Consider the following 16,999-nt stretch of genomic DNA (forward strand, 5'->3'; position numbering starts at 1 on the left):
GTGAAATCTCGCTTGTAGATTAATTTAGATGAACATCTCACTTGTACGATTTAGCGCACGCTAGAGTAGTATTTTAGTTTAGTTTGCAATGTGTGCACGTGCCTTAACGCGAGCTTGTTGCAGACACGGGATGATGAATCGCTCGCTCTATCTCTTCTTTAGATCTTATGACTCCGCTTTGTGACGTACTGAATCCCGCGCCTCGGGCTCGATAAATAAAGTGGATTTAAGTACGTCATCAAAGCGCGTTCAGCTCCCTGAAAGAAATCATCTTGATGTTACAATTAAGTTCACTGCAGTTATCGTCTGCCGTCAGCTTTCTCCGCCCCATACACGTTCCCGAGATCCTTATAAAAGTTAGTCACGCTGAAAACGGCGCGGATCAGCTTTCAAAAATACACGAGAATATATAAAAGTGTGTACAAAGAGTAAAAGAGATTCTGCTATAGGATATTCCGTTCCTGCCATATTAATCTTTAACGACAGACGTCCCTTTGACGTGCTTGATGTCAATTTTTCTTCCCGACTATAAGATGACAAAAAATGAAGCAATTTTAAATGCGTAATTTCGTTAAGATCTATAAAAATTAAAAACTAATTAAATTTGTAAATGTAATTTTCACATATAATTTACAGTCAATCGATTTTACTTGATTAAAATTTGATTATCAGCCTTTCTCGACAGCTATTACGTCCTCTACATCCCCCTCCCCAAGTGTCTTCGCAACTAACTTTTTAAATTAGAATTCCGTTCAGGCGAAGTCCTGTCAAATTAAATGAAAGACCGTTTTGTTTTACGATACAATTGACGTCTTTCCGCGCTTAGTTATACCGCAATTTTCTCGCAGATTGCGCCGTATGTTCTGTACAGGACATTTTGTCCTGACATTTCCGTTCAGGCTTGTAACAGGTCCCGCTCGTTCGCCCACCTCGGTTGGCATATCTATTTCACCGTTTGGTCCTAAGGGCGCTACGAGTCCCAGAGTATTAATAAATTGCGCTGCATTGTGCCACGCTCTATGTCGGTTCCCACCTCCGTTTCCTGTAGCACCATCACCACTCGTTCTCATCCGTTTTCTCGTCTTTTTACACCCGTCTACGCGCAGCTGCCGCAACGAGTATCTCCCATCGGGATTACCGGCAGGCAGCGCGTCGGAGAACGCGAACGAGAACGCGACGGCACAATCGCTTCCAGAAAAGCTACCGGATGGATTTAAGAGATTTTAGGAAGGTCGCCAAGGTCGACGCGAATCGAGGATTTGGCTAATGCCGCCAGTGGTACACGATTCTACGACGCTCGAAAGAAACGTCGGTCATCGCCATTGAAACTTTGCTTTTCAACGGCAACCGATTTGCCCTGATTCCGCATTTGGTTTTGCTACCGAGAACTGTGTCACGAAAATCTCGATTTTTCAAGATCGTTACCCGTTGATTTTATTTCATTATTTTTTTTATTCACTGATCTCGTGTGAATTTTAACTGATGTCGCTTGCAGTCTTTCAGACTGAATTACTTCAAGTTGGGCGGATTTGTTGACAATGGAACGCTACAAAAGCGGCGATGATCTGAAGATTCACGCGGTAGTTTCTACACTAATCGCACCGGAAACGAATCAGTCCAATTCGCCATCGTCCTCCTGGCTTTATTGCACCGCCTTCCAGCTGGAAACTGGAAGTAAGGCGTTAATGGAGCGGATGACATAGAGCCAGAGAAGCAGGTCGGAGAGGGACTATCACTCACGCGACTGGTAACAAACGCACGGGAAAATTCTCCTCTGTAGAGTCTCCAAGTCTCTACGATGGTGGAGCGAGAGATCGCGTCAAAGTTGGGCGCTTCGTCATTTTTAGTAGCGACGACGTGACCTCGCGTTTACGTCGTCATCTTCATGAAGAAAGTCGATCGCCAGTAATATCTATAGAAGGAAGTCATTTATCCGAGAATTCAACATATTGAAAACATATAAGAACGTTATAATATTTTAGAATTATTAAGAAAAAATATTGTATGTGTATTGTAATAAAGTATGTAAAATTACATAAATAATATTTGTAAAAATTAATTTATAGTGGAAATATTTAAAATTGTGCGTTTTTCAAAAATTTACTCTTATCTCTAATAATTATAATTTTACATATTTTTTTTTTAGTAGGGGAAGGTCATCGATACCGATATATCACTTTGTTTTTAGACAATATTTCTTAAATAAAAGGTAAAAATACAACTTCAAAAACATAAATACAAACTAAAAAATGTCTTCTATCAGATAGTATAAGCAGTTTTTATAATACTGTTTGCAATTTTGCAATAATTAAGTTTTTCGTTTTAAATTATGCAAAAATGAGCGTCTGACAAAATGGGCTATCGTCAGTATCGGTGACCTTCCTCTATATAATAATATATTACAGTCATAGAGATTCTATAATGATGAATTTATTTTGTTAAAAATGATTCAAAAAATTACTATTACGTAAATTTCTTAATTAGCTGAATTTATATTTGTATACCATAAATTATTGTCAATAAATTTATGAACTATTTATTTTACGATTATACAAATTACGATAATTTTGTATAATCATAAAATAAACAGTTAATGATATATTGACCAAACAAAACTTTGCAAGTATATAAACGGACATATATTATTTTGTAGGATACATCGTCGAATTTAAGATTAAATATTATTGGCAGCACCTTGTTTCCGTGACCGCGAAATAATTGGGAATATTATCAAAATTCCGCATGGTTGAACGAGAATTTCAACGGACGCCGTTCAGCCGCACTTCGGAAGGAAGAAGCCCTCAAGCTAGTCCTTGACCCGCCCTTGTGAAATTTGCGTCATGAAGCCAACGAGCGTGCCGCGCACAAGTTAGACGTAAAATTGTTGGTGGAATACGGAAATATGCGAACGGGCCTTCCGGCGTCGTCGCCAGTCGAGTTATAACGCCCGCTAGTGAAGCTGGCGAGGCATGCTCCATCACGTCCGCGAAATATCTTCGAGAAATAGCGATAGTCTCATCGAATCTTCTTCCGTGCCTCACTCTTTGTTGGCTACATAGTGTAACTTGAAACTGGCATTCACGCGAACAAAATTTTTTGATTTGTTGATTCTTGGCGCATAAATATGTTTAAAATTCATGGCTCGAAATCCATAAGTTATAAATGATTAAAAATGAGTTGATTCCCGCAAAGTACATCTAAAAAAATTAATGGTAAACAATATTTTAATCTTTTTAATCTGTAGAATAAAAATAACTTAATTTACATTTATTGATTGATTGATATATAAAATTTAATAAAGTGTAACATTACGAAGAAAATATTAAATAAAAAAAAATGTAAAAATTTTTAAGTTTCTGAAGTATATTGCTTTATTATGAAGTAAGAGCAAGTTCACAGTTTTTCAAATAAACGCACATGATATATATCGCTGTGTTCCTGAAGAGATAAAAATGGCTAAAGTGAAAGAACTAGGGCAAGTAATCCTCTTTCACACGAAAGATAACTCGAGATTGAGAGGAGCAAGTGATGCACTTTGCCACTCTTGGGCTACTTAGATCCTCGAGAAGTCCGGAAAATGTCGAAGAGTATGCTGTCTCGAGCTCACCGCGAAATTTCGGGTAAAGCTCGATGATAAAATAAAACGCGCTGTCTCTTCTTTTTTTGCAAATCGCGCTCGAGTTCCTCGCGAATTGCTCTTCAATTTTCGAGTCGCGACTCCGGAAGGCAGGCGCCGTGGAAGAATTTCAAGTAGGCGACACGTGTAAAGCATCGGTGGTGCAAAAACAGCTTCGGGAAGTGATTCTACTTTGCGGCGCGATGCAGTTTTGGTTGATTCCAGTTCCGGCTAAGTTCCGGAAAACTCCGCTGGCGAAAGTTGCGCCGTTTCAAAAGCATGGGTTCTTACGACTTCCTCTGGAAGTGTCGGATCATATCAGAGTAATGCGGAAACTGTGCTTGTGAATCATAGACACAGGCTGTTGTTTGCACAAAATATTACATCATGCAGTTTATTTAGTATTGTAAAAAAAAAATTCTGTAATAACGCAGAGTAAGAAAAGCATAATATTGCATATCAGTTTTAGTTTCTTAATCTAATTCAAATTTATTTAAATTTAATTTTTAAATTGCAAATTCAGTTACCTTTTTTAAAGCTAGTTAATTATTTTGAAAGGTATACTTATGTAAGAGAATACATATGAATATGTATATGTAAATAGAAATATATGTATGCTGTAAAAGTTTTCTACGTAAATAGAAGAGAATAATTTCTTCAGCGCCTTTTATCATATTAGAATATTAATATCGAATGAACAAAGCAACAGTGGTATGTCCAGTATTACAAACACAGTTTTAACATTGCCTATTTTTCTTTTTATTAATTGGATAAGTATCTGGTAGTTAATTACTAGATAAATAATTAATTAATTCGTTTTAAATAACAGACGAACGATTGAAATAGCTTATTAATTATTTTTGATACACGATACATTATTAGAGCGTAGCTGCGCTTAGAATTATCGACAAACACTTCTATCGACCAAATGTCGACCTAAAACGTCGCTACTCTATAACGACGTGTAATGTTGCACTATACATATAATTATAACCGTCTGGCGTTCAATAAGCTGCCAATTATCTCTAATGGATCGCGTTAAACTTCTAAAATGAGAGGCAATGTTGCAAGCGCCGTCGTGCGTGTCGTTCATTAATGTTAATTTTCGATTCGATAATCTCTACTCGCTGAATTCAAAAACAGAAGCCTTTGATAGGTACTGATGTCGGCAAACAATACTTGAAAAATCAGTTATCGATGCCGTTCTCTCGTTACGATCATTTTATCGTTATTAATATAATGAAAGAGTTTCTATCCAATTTATCCTTAATATTATTAATGTTAATGAAACATGGTATGTGTCGAAATCACATAACAAATAATTGTACTAATAAATATTATCTGAAAATTATTAAGAATAATTTTTTAATTATTTATTTGTATCAAATTTGTATCAATTTTAATTCTTTATTATTATTTTATGCTAATTGATAAAAAATTTAAGACAATTAGATTTCTCTCATGCTTATTCACGATGATTATATTATCTATCATGGGCGAAAGTGTTGGGGGAACATTTATCGTTTGCAGAAAACACCGCGATGAATATAGACGAGATTTAGCAAGTTATGTCATATAATTCAGGAACGACAGTTCAAGAGTTACTATCAAACTTGTGAGTCGAAACGATATCGAGTCGTTGGACCATCGAAATGCCATCGAAGAATCGCAAGAGGGAGACTTGCGATCACCCTCTTGCCTCTTCATGTTTACGTCTGCACGAGGACGCGGTGCCGGTCCTCTCGAGCCACACTCGAATTATGACAATAAGAACGCTTTATTTCTCGGTTTCAGATCGGTGCCCTGAAGAATTATTACCTCTTCTCTCACAAGCGATTACACAAGAGATCTCTCACTGCGAGCGAACCACATCACAAGGCGCTCAGGGATGAATCGCGGGTAAGTCGATGTATTCTTGTTTCTGCTAATTAAGAGACATTAATTACGAGATGCACACGGGAACGAGATTTGATTCATACTCAAAGACGTAATGTTTGAGAGCCATGGTAGATTTACTTCAGGTCTGTGAAATGAAAGAAAAATTTAATTAGCTTTAGTTACGGTATTAAGGACTTTGCTTTTACTAAAAAAAAAAGGAATTTTATTTTTTAATATTAAATTTGCGTGTGAAGAGCGAAATAACGGAGTTGTGCAGTCATAAGAGACAGAAAGAAATGTAATTAGAATAAGATAATTGTAATCACAAGCGGTGTATATATCTCTCTTTTATCATATATACAAACATTTTATAAATTTATTGGACAGTCGACACGTTAACGAATCGATATCTATGATTGTTCGGACAGAAAATTCATTGCTATAAGCGCTATTAAATTACTTGATAAAATTACTTGAACTCTTCACGATCGGTCAGCGTAAAAGCGGCGTACATTTCGACAAACAGCTTAATTAGTCAGGTCCGTTTAAAGCACGTTAACGATCGCAAGAAATACGTGTTCTGGCGAGTGAACTGAATGTTTGGCCAAATCGAAAGAAGCCCCAGAATAAAATTGTGAATTAAGGTTTCTGAAAGGACGAAAATAGTTTTCTAAAAATAAGATCTATCATCATTGATTTTTAACAATTTTTTAACAACTAAATTATTTAAAAACATTTTTCTACCAATTTTTCTTTAGTAATTTTAACTTTATGAAATTGTTGTAATCGCCCCATTTTATCTTATTGAAAAAATACTTTTTTATCTTTGCGACAATACTGAGAGAGAAAGAAATATATTTACAAAGTCTGCAAAGTCTGAGAAATGTCAATAGGATCAAAATGCTAGAAAGGATATGAGTTCTGTGCTGAGATGTTTTGAAAACAAGCTGTGCAATATATGTTACGTAAATAATAAAGTCCTATCATAAAAATGTTACGTTTTTTCTCAGTACGTAACCCTTGCGTTTTCAAAAAATCATTTTCCCGTTTATATGCAGTTTTTTCATCGTTAAATATTCTGTCACGCAGTGACAGAATATTCAACGGTAACGGTATACCTCACAAAGGATTGCAAAATGTGTCTTCCTTTTTTTGATTGACCAGAAACGTGTTTTTGTTCGGGGTTCTAGTCTAAATTTTAGCGTTATGGTAAAAAACGTTGAGTTTTAGCTATGAAAAAATCGCAGTCAAGGATAGAAATTATTTTGCAACTGTAAAGCAAGAAACACTTTTTTATGACGAAAAGAACGATTTTGTTTAAGTATTTAAAAATTTAACTCCAGATTTGAAAATAATTATGTTGTGTATGTGGACTATTTTTAAATATTATATTGTACACTCAAGCTAGTTGCTTAAATGTAAAAACTTTTTGCAGGATTATCACGATTAAACATTCTACATAATTTTGATAATCCAATATAATTATTTTCAGGTCGATATCTGGCCTAATTTTTATAGATTTCAACATTCGTTCCATGTAATAAAATATTTTTAACATTTTATTCAAGATTATAACGTATATATTTTTCCAAATGTTATTTTTTTGTGAAAAAGATGGCATAATTTAAATTGCATTATTATTTGGCGATAATAAATCGTAAATCTGTCGTAGCTGTAAATAGTTTATGAAATTCCATCCTTGTACCTGTAGATTTTTTTCGAATTTTTCACTATAATATCACTTTAGTACTCGCGCGGGAAATACCTGGTGGTCGCTTTAAGTGCACTCTCGGTGAAGCCTCGTCGTCCCTTCTCTCACGAGGACGTAGCAAAATATCTCATTGTTTCGAGAGACAATATTGTCGTCGCCGCGTTTTCCGCCATTGTCTTCGTCTCGATAAGCTCCTTCTCGCGGCTGAAAATTACGGAGTGGAAGGGTAGACGCGAAGTGGTCGGGAAAATATCGTATCGAAGAGGGAAAGAAAGAGAGAAAGAAACAGAAATATAGTTCTTTGCATGCATCGCGAGGGATCGCGATATAGCATTAATTATGAGCTGGTACTCGCGGGGAACACATTATCGTGAGGAAAATGCCATTTGCACGGGACGAACGTGCGGGGGTAACTTCCGCGCGAGATACATTTTTTTCCGAACGCGCCGCGCTTAGAGATCGCCGGGATTTATGGCTGGAAAAGTCACGGATACGTGACCGGAAAATCTCTCTCGTTTTCTCGACGATCGTGACTGGCTGCTTATTAATTGTGCAGCACGCTTAGTTAACTGCTTAATTGTTCGCTAAAAAATAGACGATCAATGTTTCATTTTATTGCTCATTTTATATTTTGATGAAAAAGTATCATACTCATATCGATGCAAACGAAACTTATTGCGAATGAAAAAGAATTAACACCTTATTTCTTTTATTAATTTTTTTTATTATGTCTGGAAAAGCAAGCAAAGTCGTACTACTTGAGAAATTGTTTTTCCGGAATATTAGAGGAAGATACGTATACATAAAGAATTCTTCACATAATTTTAGTCTGGATTTTATAACTTTCTCCATTGGGATTATTACACGGATTATTATTGAATTTGAAAATTAAAATTCCGCATAACTTTCATTAGATAGTTTATTGTCAGAATAATGATTAATGTCGGCACTTAAAATTTTATATTTCATTTTTTTTTTATAAAAGACCAATTTAATATTTCACATTTGATGAATCGATGATTAAATGGATTATTTGATAATTTGTTTGATCGAATATGTATGTTAATATGAATACCTATACATGAAACATATAATGTTCATTTTAATAAAAACTCATAAATAATTAAAATTAACTTAAACACAATTAAAAAGTAATTTCTACTTAATTAATGATCATATTTAGTGACATTTTCTTTAATATTTGAAATTTTAACTTCTATCTACAACTGTTTATAATTCATAAGAGAATACGGCAACATCTGCTACTATTCGACTTCACGACTGCTATAATCGTTTGATTTTAAGAGACTTTTAGCATGTTCAATAATCGATATGGAACAGCACATGTACCAAATTTCCTATCTTACACTCATTGTATTAGTTTGAAAATTCGGAAAATTTCTGCACTGGCGCGCTCCTTCAATACGACCGTGAAACTAACTCAGTTAATCCTGGCGTATTTGGAGCCTCGCCAAAATTGCGTGAGGGTCGTGAATCTGTCGACGTTACTGGGCATCGAATCGCATTGCGTGTCTGGGTTCAACATGAGGATATGAATGAAACGGGAGGAACGCGGCGCGCGCTAGAATTAAAGCCTCGTTCCCCGAGGCGTTTTTCGGTGATTGTTCGATTTATGACCCTCGATTGAGTCAATCTGCCCTGGTGAATTTTCCACGTCACAGTATATGTCGCGATATATAGGTCTGGACAATCAACTGCACAATAAACAACAATGATGCTACGAGTATAGTTGTATATCTTAAAAAAAAAAAGGATAAAAAGACAATTTTATATTTCTCTAGTTTTCTCTCCTTCTCCCCCTCTCTTAATTAAATTTTTTCTGTTTTTTAATTATCGATAAAATAATTCTTTGAAATAGTAAAATCAAATGCATTGCAATAATTATTAAACATTTCGTAAAAATACAAATGTCATAAATTTAGATTTTTATAATTTTGTAAAAATAAATAGATAAAGATAATGATTATTTAGTTAATGTTCATAGAAATGAATGTTTTCTCTCTTAATCTATTTAATATTTCTCGGTATTAATATCTCAATACATATATTATAGAAATTATTATATTTAATGAAATTTTATATCAATTTTATCACGATAATTTAAAATCACGTGATTAATAACTTTATCCAAAGACATTGAAGTGCCTTTCTTTTGATATAACTTGCCCATCTCATATTATTAACATGTGGATATCGTTTAGCAAAAAAACCTGACTGATGACACTGATGAAATATTCCGGACACTTGGGAAAATTTGCGACCGTTATACCAGCTTACATTACCGTGTAATGTCGCGTGGAACTTAGTGTAATGACGTGAGAGATAACAAAACGTATTCTGGTGGCTAATGGCTTTTAGGTCCGCCAAGTTATTCAAGTTTATAGCGCGATGACGTAACTCGAAGTCGATCATAGAGCGATGTCGCAAGAAAGCTCGTTGCAGATCCAGCGTATGCTTTCGGTTGCAGGTGCACTGGTTCCAGCAGCAGCATGAGAAGAAGCGCAAGAAGCGCGACTTCGACGCCGCGTCCTATGCGTTCACCGATTATCAGCCCTTCTTCAGCGGTTTTGGTCCGCGTCCGCGGCAAGCTAACCTGTTCCATCGTCAAAGAAACAGAGGTGTGCCGCTTCAAAATCTGTTCACGGACCCGCTTTTCAAGGAACAGTGGTACCTGGTAAGTACATCTCGCCGCGTCACAAGATAGACCGCCGTGATAGAATACGTGATGAGAATCGAAAGAATTCTATACGGTATCTAAATCGCTCGACACTTCCGATTATTATTTCTTTTTCGAGAAGTCTCTATCGATGATGTCAATTCAAAAAAATTTACACTATGCTCATTTTCCGAAATTCTCTGACGAAAGAAATATTAGTTGTTTTGTATTAATTAAAAATTATAATTAATATACCTAAGCATCTTTAAAATACTATAAAGAATTAGCATCAGAAGTATTAAATTACTTATGATATTATCAGTTTAGGAGTATTTCAACGACGAATAATCTGCGCGCATTTTGCTTGAATTGGAAATTGTAAAAATGGAATAAAAGTAATAATAATAGAGAATGAAAATAATGCTAAGAGCAATATTCCAGACTTGTTTACCGTCATTTTTATTAGATAATGTCAATTTAAGGAGGAATCATAAATCTTCAATTATTATAATATCTATAATCGCATTATTTGTTTAATCATGACATATTTTATTAATTAGAAAATGTGGACGCTGTCCGCGTTTTAATTTTTAGTTACGATGTAATTATGCCGAATTATCACATATCTTTCGCTGTAATAACCGAAAAATGCGACGACGTTTCCATTGCGACTCGATGCACTTGAACGAGGTACATATCTTAAAACGTTCGCATAACTCGCATAACTTGGATTCGCGTAATTGTGGACGAGTAAACAATTATCCTATTAATAGGTTGGGTCCCGTATAAACAGTCAATCAACGTGTTTGTTATCGAATTAGCGGTTGCAATTAATGCGATCTTATTGAGCGAGAGCTGTCGAATCGATTGACGGCCCGGGCCGGCCTGAGATTATCGAAAACAACGCGCCTGGCGTTGTTTTAGACCTCTCCATCTCACGATCCTATTAGGCGGAACGTTATTGTTCCGTTCTAGCTTGGTTTAATCGCTCTAACTCTTCAGCCTGATCATCCTGGCGCATTAAGCGCGTCAGAGAGATCGAGATGTTTTATTATAATCATTATTTAAAATGTGTTCAAGAGAGATTATCTTTAATTCTGCGTATTAAATTTTACATATTATTACGAGTTACAATTATGAGTTATAATTTATAATTAATTTGTACCTCCTATGTAAAATATATGTTTGTAAAAATATCACACACACAAATAGGAATTTTTTATATTAAGATTACTTTGCGACAGTATAGAAGTTTTTCGGAAGTCAAATTGATACTTATAATTTGTAATTTTGATTTTAAATCGTTGTTTATTGATTTTGTTGAATATTAGATAATTTCAAAATTTTTTAACACCATAAAAGTCACTATACTTGATAGAATTCTGTTATGTACATTTTACGTTCTTTTCTCATTTTCGATTATAAATATGTATATATGAAATACATTTATATATCACTCCGACTAAAGATATTTTTCGCAATAAATTCTGTACGTGTTCTGATAGATTTCTGTTTGCTCGGTTCGTTATTAAATTTATGATATTATTTCAGTTTATGATTTAAATAAGCCCGCAGTTTAAATAATTGAAAGGTATATTCAAAATTTTAGAAATACTATGAAGTACCATCTATCCTCGTATTTGACGCTTTTTTACTTATTTGATTTATTCATAGGCGGTCTAATATAACTTATTAACGTTTATGTAACATATAAATAAAAAATTAATAAAAATAAGATAAAAATAAAAGGGCCAAAAATAAATGAACCAAGCGAGATGTTAGTTGCTTAAAATCGATTAAAATGTCAAAAACAAACTGAAATGTTTATATTAAAAAATAAAATAACTATACTGACATAATAGACGAATAATATTGAAAAAATCATAACATTTCGATAATAACAAACATTTCGATCTCTATCGAATTATTCTCAATGTTACAATAAATTTAAAAATAATCGTAAAACATCCTAATATATTATAGTTAATCAACGAAAATATAAAAAATTAATTTTTTAATGGTGAGATATTTTAGATAACGATATAGAAACTGATAAACGCGAGAAACTAGAAATTTCTGTATAAGAGCAGTAAATTTCAACACTTGGTGCATCGCGCGACCGGACTTGGTATACTTATTTCTCGCGCGACCAGTCGTGTCTTAATGGAGCCGTTGTGCTGTACATGCGTTTTCTTGCGAGAGTGTAAGCAGCTTATAACGTGCAGCCGTACCGTCTGGAACAGCAGTAGAGTGGCGAGAAACGGCGGAAGCGGGTAGCTCTAGCTTTTGGCAGGTTCGCTCGATATATCCGGCGCGGCAGAAACTTTTCTCTCTCTCTTTCTCTCTCTACTCCCCAACGCGTCGCCCGCCAGTGCGGCGTCTCGGCCTAAGTTACCGAGAAGTTCTCGATTATATCGAGTGTCCCGGCTTCTAACTGTTCGGCTACTTTCATTGGCTAACGTCCGAGAAAACGAAGGGAACATCCCGATTGCCTGTTCTTGCGAATGCTCGAGGCGATTACCGGAGGTAGTTACTTTGATTCTTAATTCCTTTATGGGAGGAAATCTTATCCTTCGTTTTATCTCGAGTATACTTTGGTAGTATTTTAATTCGAGATGTAGAAATATAGAAACTCAAAGCTGAATATCAAAAAGTTGAGAAAGGAGATGGTGCACGATAAAATTTTCGCTTCAAAGAAAGAAACTGCTCCAAATTATTCAAAAAATCAAAGATGAAAGAAAGTTGTGAAAACCTATATATTTATTCGCTGCATTATATAAGCCACTTTGTAAGTGAACGAGATTGAACGAACCGACAGCTGTAAAAATAAATGTAATATCTTTTTCGATATGAGAAATAAACAAATTCAGTTTGCGCAACGGGGCGCACTTACAAAAATACATTCCGCACTCTCTCGAGCTCCTTTTTCCCTCGCTTATTCCGACATGTATTGCAAGGAGAAAAATCCACGTTTCTCGTTTTCTAACGTCGTGATTCGATGTGGCTACGGCGTGAAAGCAGGGAGCCTTAAAGAAACGCGGGACGCGCGTATTACGATTTTGCATAATGGACGTAATATCGGGTGATATGAAATTTGAGCAGCTCAGGCGAACGCCCGATATCTGGGGCCTCCTCTCTATTTGCAGAGAGCAATGCCCAAATATGCCGACCCTCGAAACTCGGGCTCGGAAACTGCCGTGTATAAAAGCACAGGACGCAGACGTTTACGAAACGTCCGGAGAGCCTCGCCTGAGGCGCGATACCAGGGCTCTTACGTAAGTTAATAAACCACCTATACTCCGTATGTGGTACATCATGTCGGTATCCTGTCTGCAACACGAACATAGAAATAACCGAAAGCAAATTAAACAATATAAATTTCTCATTGAAATATCCACAACGAGATTCTAGTCTTATATTCTCACATTTATTAGATATTCATCATGCATGTCTGAATATACGAGAATACTATTCTTGAGGCTTTCACGGGTGTTACCTATGTGACAATCTTGCATTTCGCGGGTTTTCTCCGTGTTCAGATCCATTCTTGGAATGCCAACGTTTCGTGAACCTTGCAGTTCACTTCATCAGGGCGAGGAGCAGCCTGATCAGGCTGCTCCTCGCCCTGATGAAGTGAACTGCAAGGTTCACGAAACGTTGGCATTCCAAGAATGGATCTGAACACGGAGAAAACCCGCGAAATGCAAGATTGTCATACGAGAATACTATATGTACGTATGGTTAAAAAAATGTAATACAATTCGATAATTATTTCTTAATTTCTTCTACGACGATGTCTAAGTGCATATTATAATATTAATTTATCGAGATTATGCATATCGTGATGGGAGACAAAATGAGGTAAAAAAAAAAAAATAAAAACAATTTGATATGAAAATTCGCAGTAAATATATGATGTTTACGAACTAAATACATATATTTTATATTTCAGCCTTATACTACAGATAAAATGGTAATATAATAGATTATTGAATCGGGGGGGGGAGGGATAATAAAATTTATTTGGAGATTGAACAAAAGCAAGAGATTTACAATGAAAGATTAAATCAATGAATGAAATCTTGAAAATTAGAATCTAGTTAAAGATTCAAAAGCAAAAAGTAGACAAACAACTTATAATTACAAAATTATATAATATAAGATATCTAATTATTATTGACAAATTTAATCCTTCTCTTGAATATCTAATCGCGATTAACTTTTGATGTTACTGATTTCTTTTTAGTATCAGATTTCAAAATTATTTATTTAAATTACGGTCTCTATATATCGTTATTAAATTTTGCAGAAATTCACAATAAAGGGAATAATAGACTAGAATCTAGTCTCGTTTGTGTAATCCGCTTTTCTCTTTATACAAATAGAAGGGATACTTTGAACCTTGTATTGTTAGATTTTTGTGTCTATGGTTATCTCATAGAAACGACGTTTCGTTTGGAGTTCGCTTTTGTCGTGGAAGACGCTGGGGCAAAGAGTACCTCCGGATGAATCGGAGCAACCCCGTTCGTTGTAAACCCGACTCGGCCGTGGGGTTTTTTCTCTATTCTCTTTTTGCCGGGTCGACCGCACGCGTCGCGAGAGACAATGGGCCGCATTGTCTTTCTTCGAGTACAATATGCGCCCACAATGTGTGTGCACGAACCCATCCCGTCTCACCATTCGCTGTGTACGCTGATGGGATTACGACGTTCTTATACAGCACCCGTAAATTTGGCGTTTCTCGCCGGATAATTTAGCCTGCGTTCGTCGGAGAGAAAGAAACAACCGAGGGATCGATGGCATCGTGCACGCAATATAAAGAAAAACGGGATATCAATAAGAAATTTCTGGGTTTTTGTATATAACAGCCTTCAATATTTCAAGAAAATTAATTTTTAAATCAGAATATATAAAAGTTATTTTATATTAAGAATAGTTTTCGAAATCTCTTCTAATATATTTTATTTTTTTAAATTTATGTGATGGTCTTATTTTATTTACAATTTTGAAGGATCAGTACATACATATGTACTGCGCATAATTAAAAGACTTGTGAATTATTATTCAAAAATCTAATGTATCGATTTGAGTTAAATTTATATTGTTAAAGAATCGAACCTTTCTTGATTGTACCGTTATATATATGGAAATATTATGTCTTTTTATATTTTTATATGATATTATTTATTATTATATAATGTATGATGTATAGTATTATTTATATTTTATGCTTATTTTATGTATTGAAGCGTGGCACTCTTTTGCCGTTTCTGTGTTTCGCTTTCTGGAGGTCATTGTAGCAGCAGCATGTTGGTGCCAATTGTATATCTACTTGTTATTATCTATTTCAATCAATGTATTTCTATTGGCATACAATAAAAGATATTTTATTTTTAGGATTTTTTAGGTGTTAGTTTGGGGCTATTTTGGCCATTTTTGGACATTCTCCTTTAATATCTTAGCAACGGTTAACCGATCGCGTCTAATAATAAATAAGGGGTATCGTTATATTCGAGAGAGCTCATTCTATAATCCTCCCAGGTTTTATCAGCGGAGATTACTTCTTAGTCTTCTTTTATAAAATTGCTGAAGCGAAACAATTTTCAAAGAAATCAAATAATTTTCTTAATTTCGAGCAATAATTTTTAGACTATTGCTCGAAGATTTAATTATACAAACAACAAATTATGAACAAAACAATCGTCGATTTGTGAATAGTGTATACAAGTAATATGTGATACGATAAACTACAATTGCGAACAACATATTTTTTTCACAATTTTTATATACATATATATAGAACTGCGGAATATCGAACATGATCTTTTTTTATCTTTTTTATCTTTTAACAAAAATTTTTATTACAACGACGTGAGGTGGCTGAAATGATTTCCATGCTCTTCATCAAATCGTATCGACAACAGTCGATACGGTTTGATATTGACAATTTCTATATCCATGAGCTGGAACGGCGATAGCTACGACAAGCAGTTCGGTAACATTATACCTATGTTGGACCACGTTTCCTCCTTTTCGAGGTCGAGCTATCGAGTTCTGATCCCGTTGCATTCTCAACGCATACCGTGCTCTCGCTCTTTGTCTCTCCTTGATCCGCTCGTAGCGCCAAAATCTCTGCGCAGATAAGCGCTGACACGGACGACAGGGCACGCGCCGATGCCATCGGGTCTTCCTCACGGGCGAGCACGACAATGCGCAATCTAGTTAATGGAATTGCAGCCGAAACGGAGCCGGCACCGTGCGACGCACCCGAACCCGAATGGCCGAATAAAAAAGCAACAGCGGGAAAGGTGCATCGACACGGAGATTGGCACATTCCCCGCAATTCCCCGTCGCTATGTTCTCGCGACGAGAGCACGTACCGTGCTACTCCTCTGATCACGATGAGCTACGGGTGTAATGTACAAGAGCCGGGATCAAGAGAAGCCTCTCCTGTTACATGCACTTCATTCGTGCAATAGCTCGAAGCGGACTCGTGTTAAATTCTAAGCGAACACCTTCAAATTAGCTATTACCAATGTCCCGAATTGCGTATCTCTTGAGGTACAATTTTTCTTTTGTTCCAAAGGAAAAACAATTTTTTTCATATTTTTAGATTTCAGCGTATTGCTGTTGAAAAAGTTTTTTTATAAATTTATCAATCATTTGTTGAAAATTGCTCATTTAAGGATGTCATTGTATCTATTTTTACAAATGTGTTATAATTTGTAATTTAAATAATCTATATACACACACACATATCAAAGTCATATTATAATAACTATTTTTTAAAATACGTTTTTATTGTTTATTTATTTCGTTATTATTTTTATTATTAGAAATTAAAATTGATAAAATAATGAAAAAAATTCTAATTTTTTTGTATGAGAGTACTTTAAGTACTCTCAAAATGATTTATACAAAATTTCGTAGAGATTCAGAGATTAGTTATAAAGATTTAGAAGAAATAAATATTTTGTATACTTACAAAACAACTAATCTCTGGATCTTGACTTTACATAAATAATCTCAAATACTTAAAGTCCCTACTTATATAAAAAAATTACAATTTTTATTATTATTTTATATATAATACATTTCCATACATTTTTATTAGAGC

General features: G+C 35.0%; 1 protein-coding gene across 4 annotated transcripts in view; it reads left to right on the forward strand.

The window, feature by feature from the left end:
• Fur2 (furin-like protease 2) overlaps window positions 1-16,999 on the forward strand; it is a 423,713-nt gene that overhangs the window by 391,697 nt on the left and 15,017 nt on the right. For all 4 annotated transcript variants that reach the window (XM_018449540.1, XM_018449534.1, XM_018449548.1 and 1 more), the window contains 2 exons: window positions 5,411-5,515; window positions 9,694-9,900. In XM_018449540.1, the coding sequence (XP_018305042.1) occupies window positions 5,411-5,515; window positions 9,694-9,900 (312 nt within the window). The remainder of the gene's footprint in view (window positions 1-5,410; window positions 5,516-9,693; window positions 9,901-16,999) is intronic.

This window comes from Mycetomoellerius zeteki, unplaced genomic scaffold (genome assembly GCF_001594055.1).
Source record: "Mycetomoellerius zeteki isolate Tzet28-1 unplaced genomic scaffold, Tzet1.0 scaffold106, whole genome shotgun sequence".
Lineage (NCBI taxonomy): Eukaryota > Metazoa > Arthropoda > Insecta > Hymenoptera > Formicidae > Mycetomoellerius > Mycetomoellerius zeteki.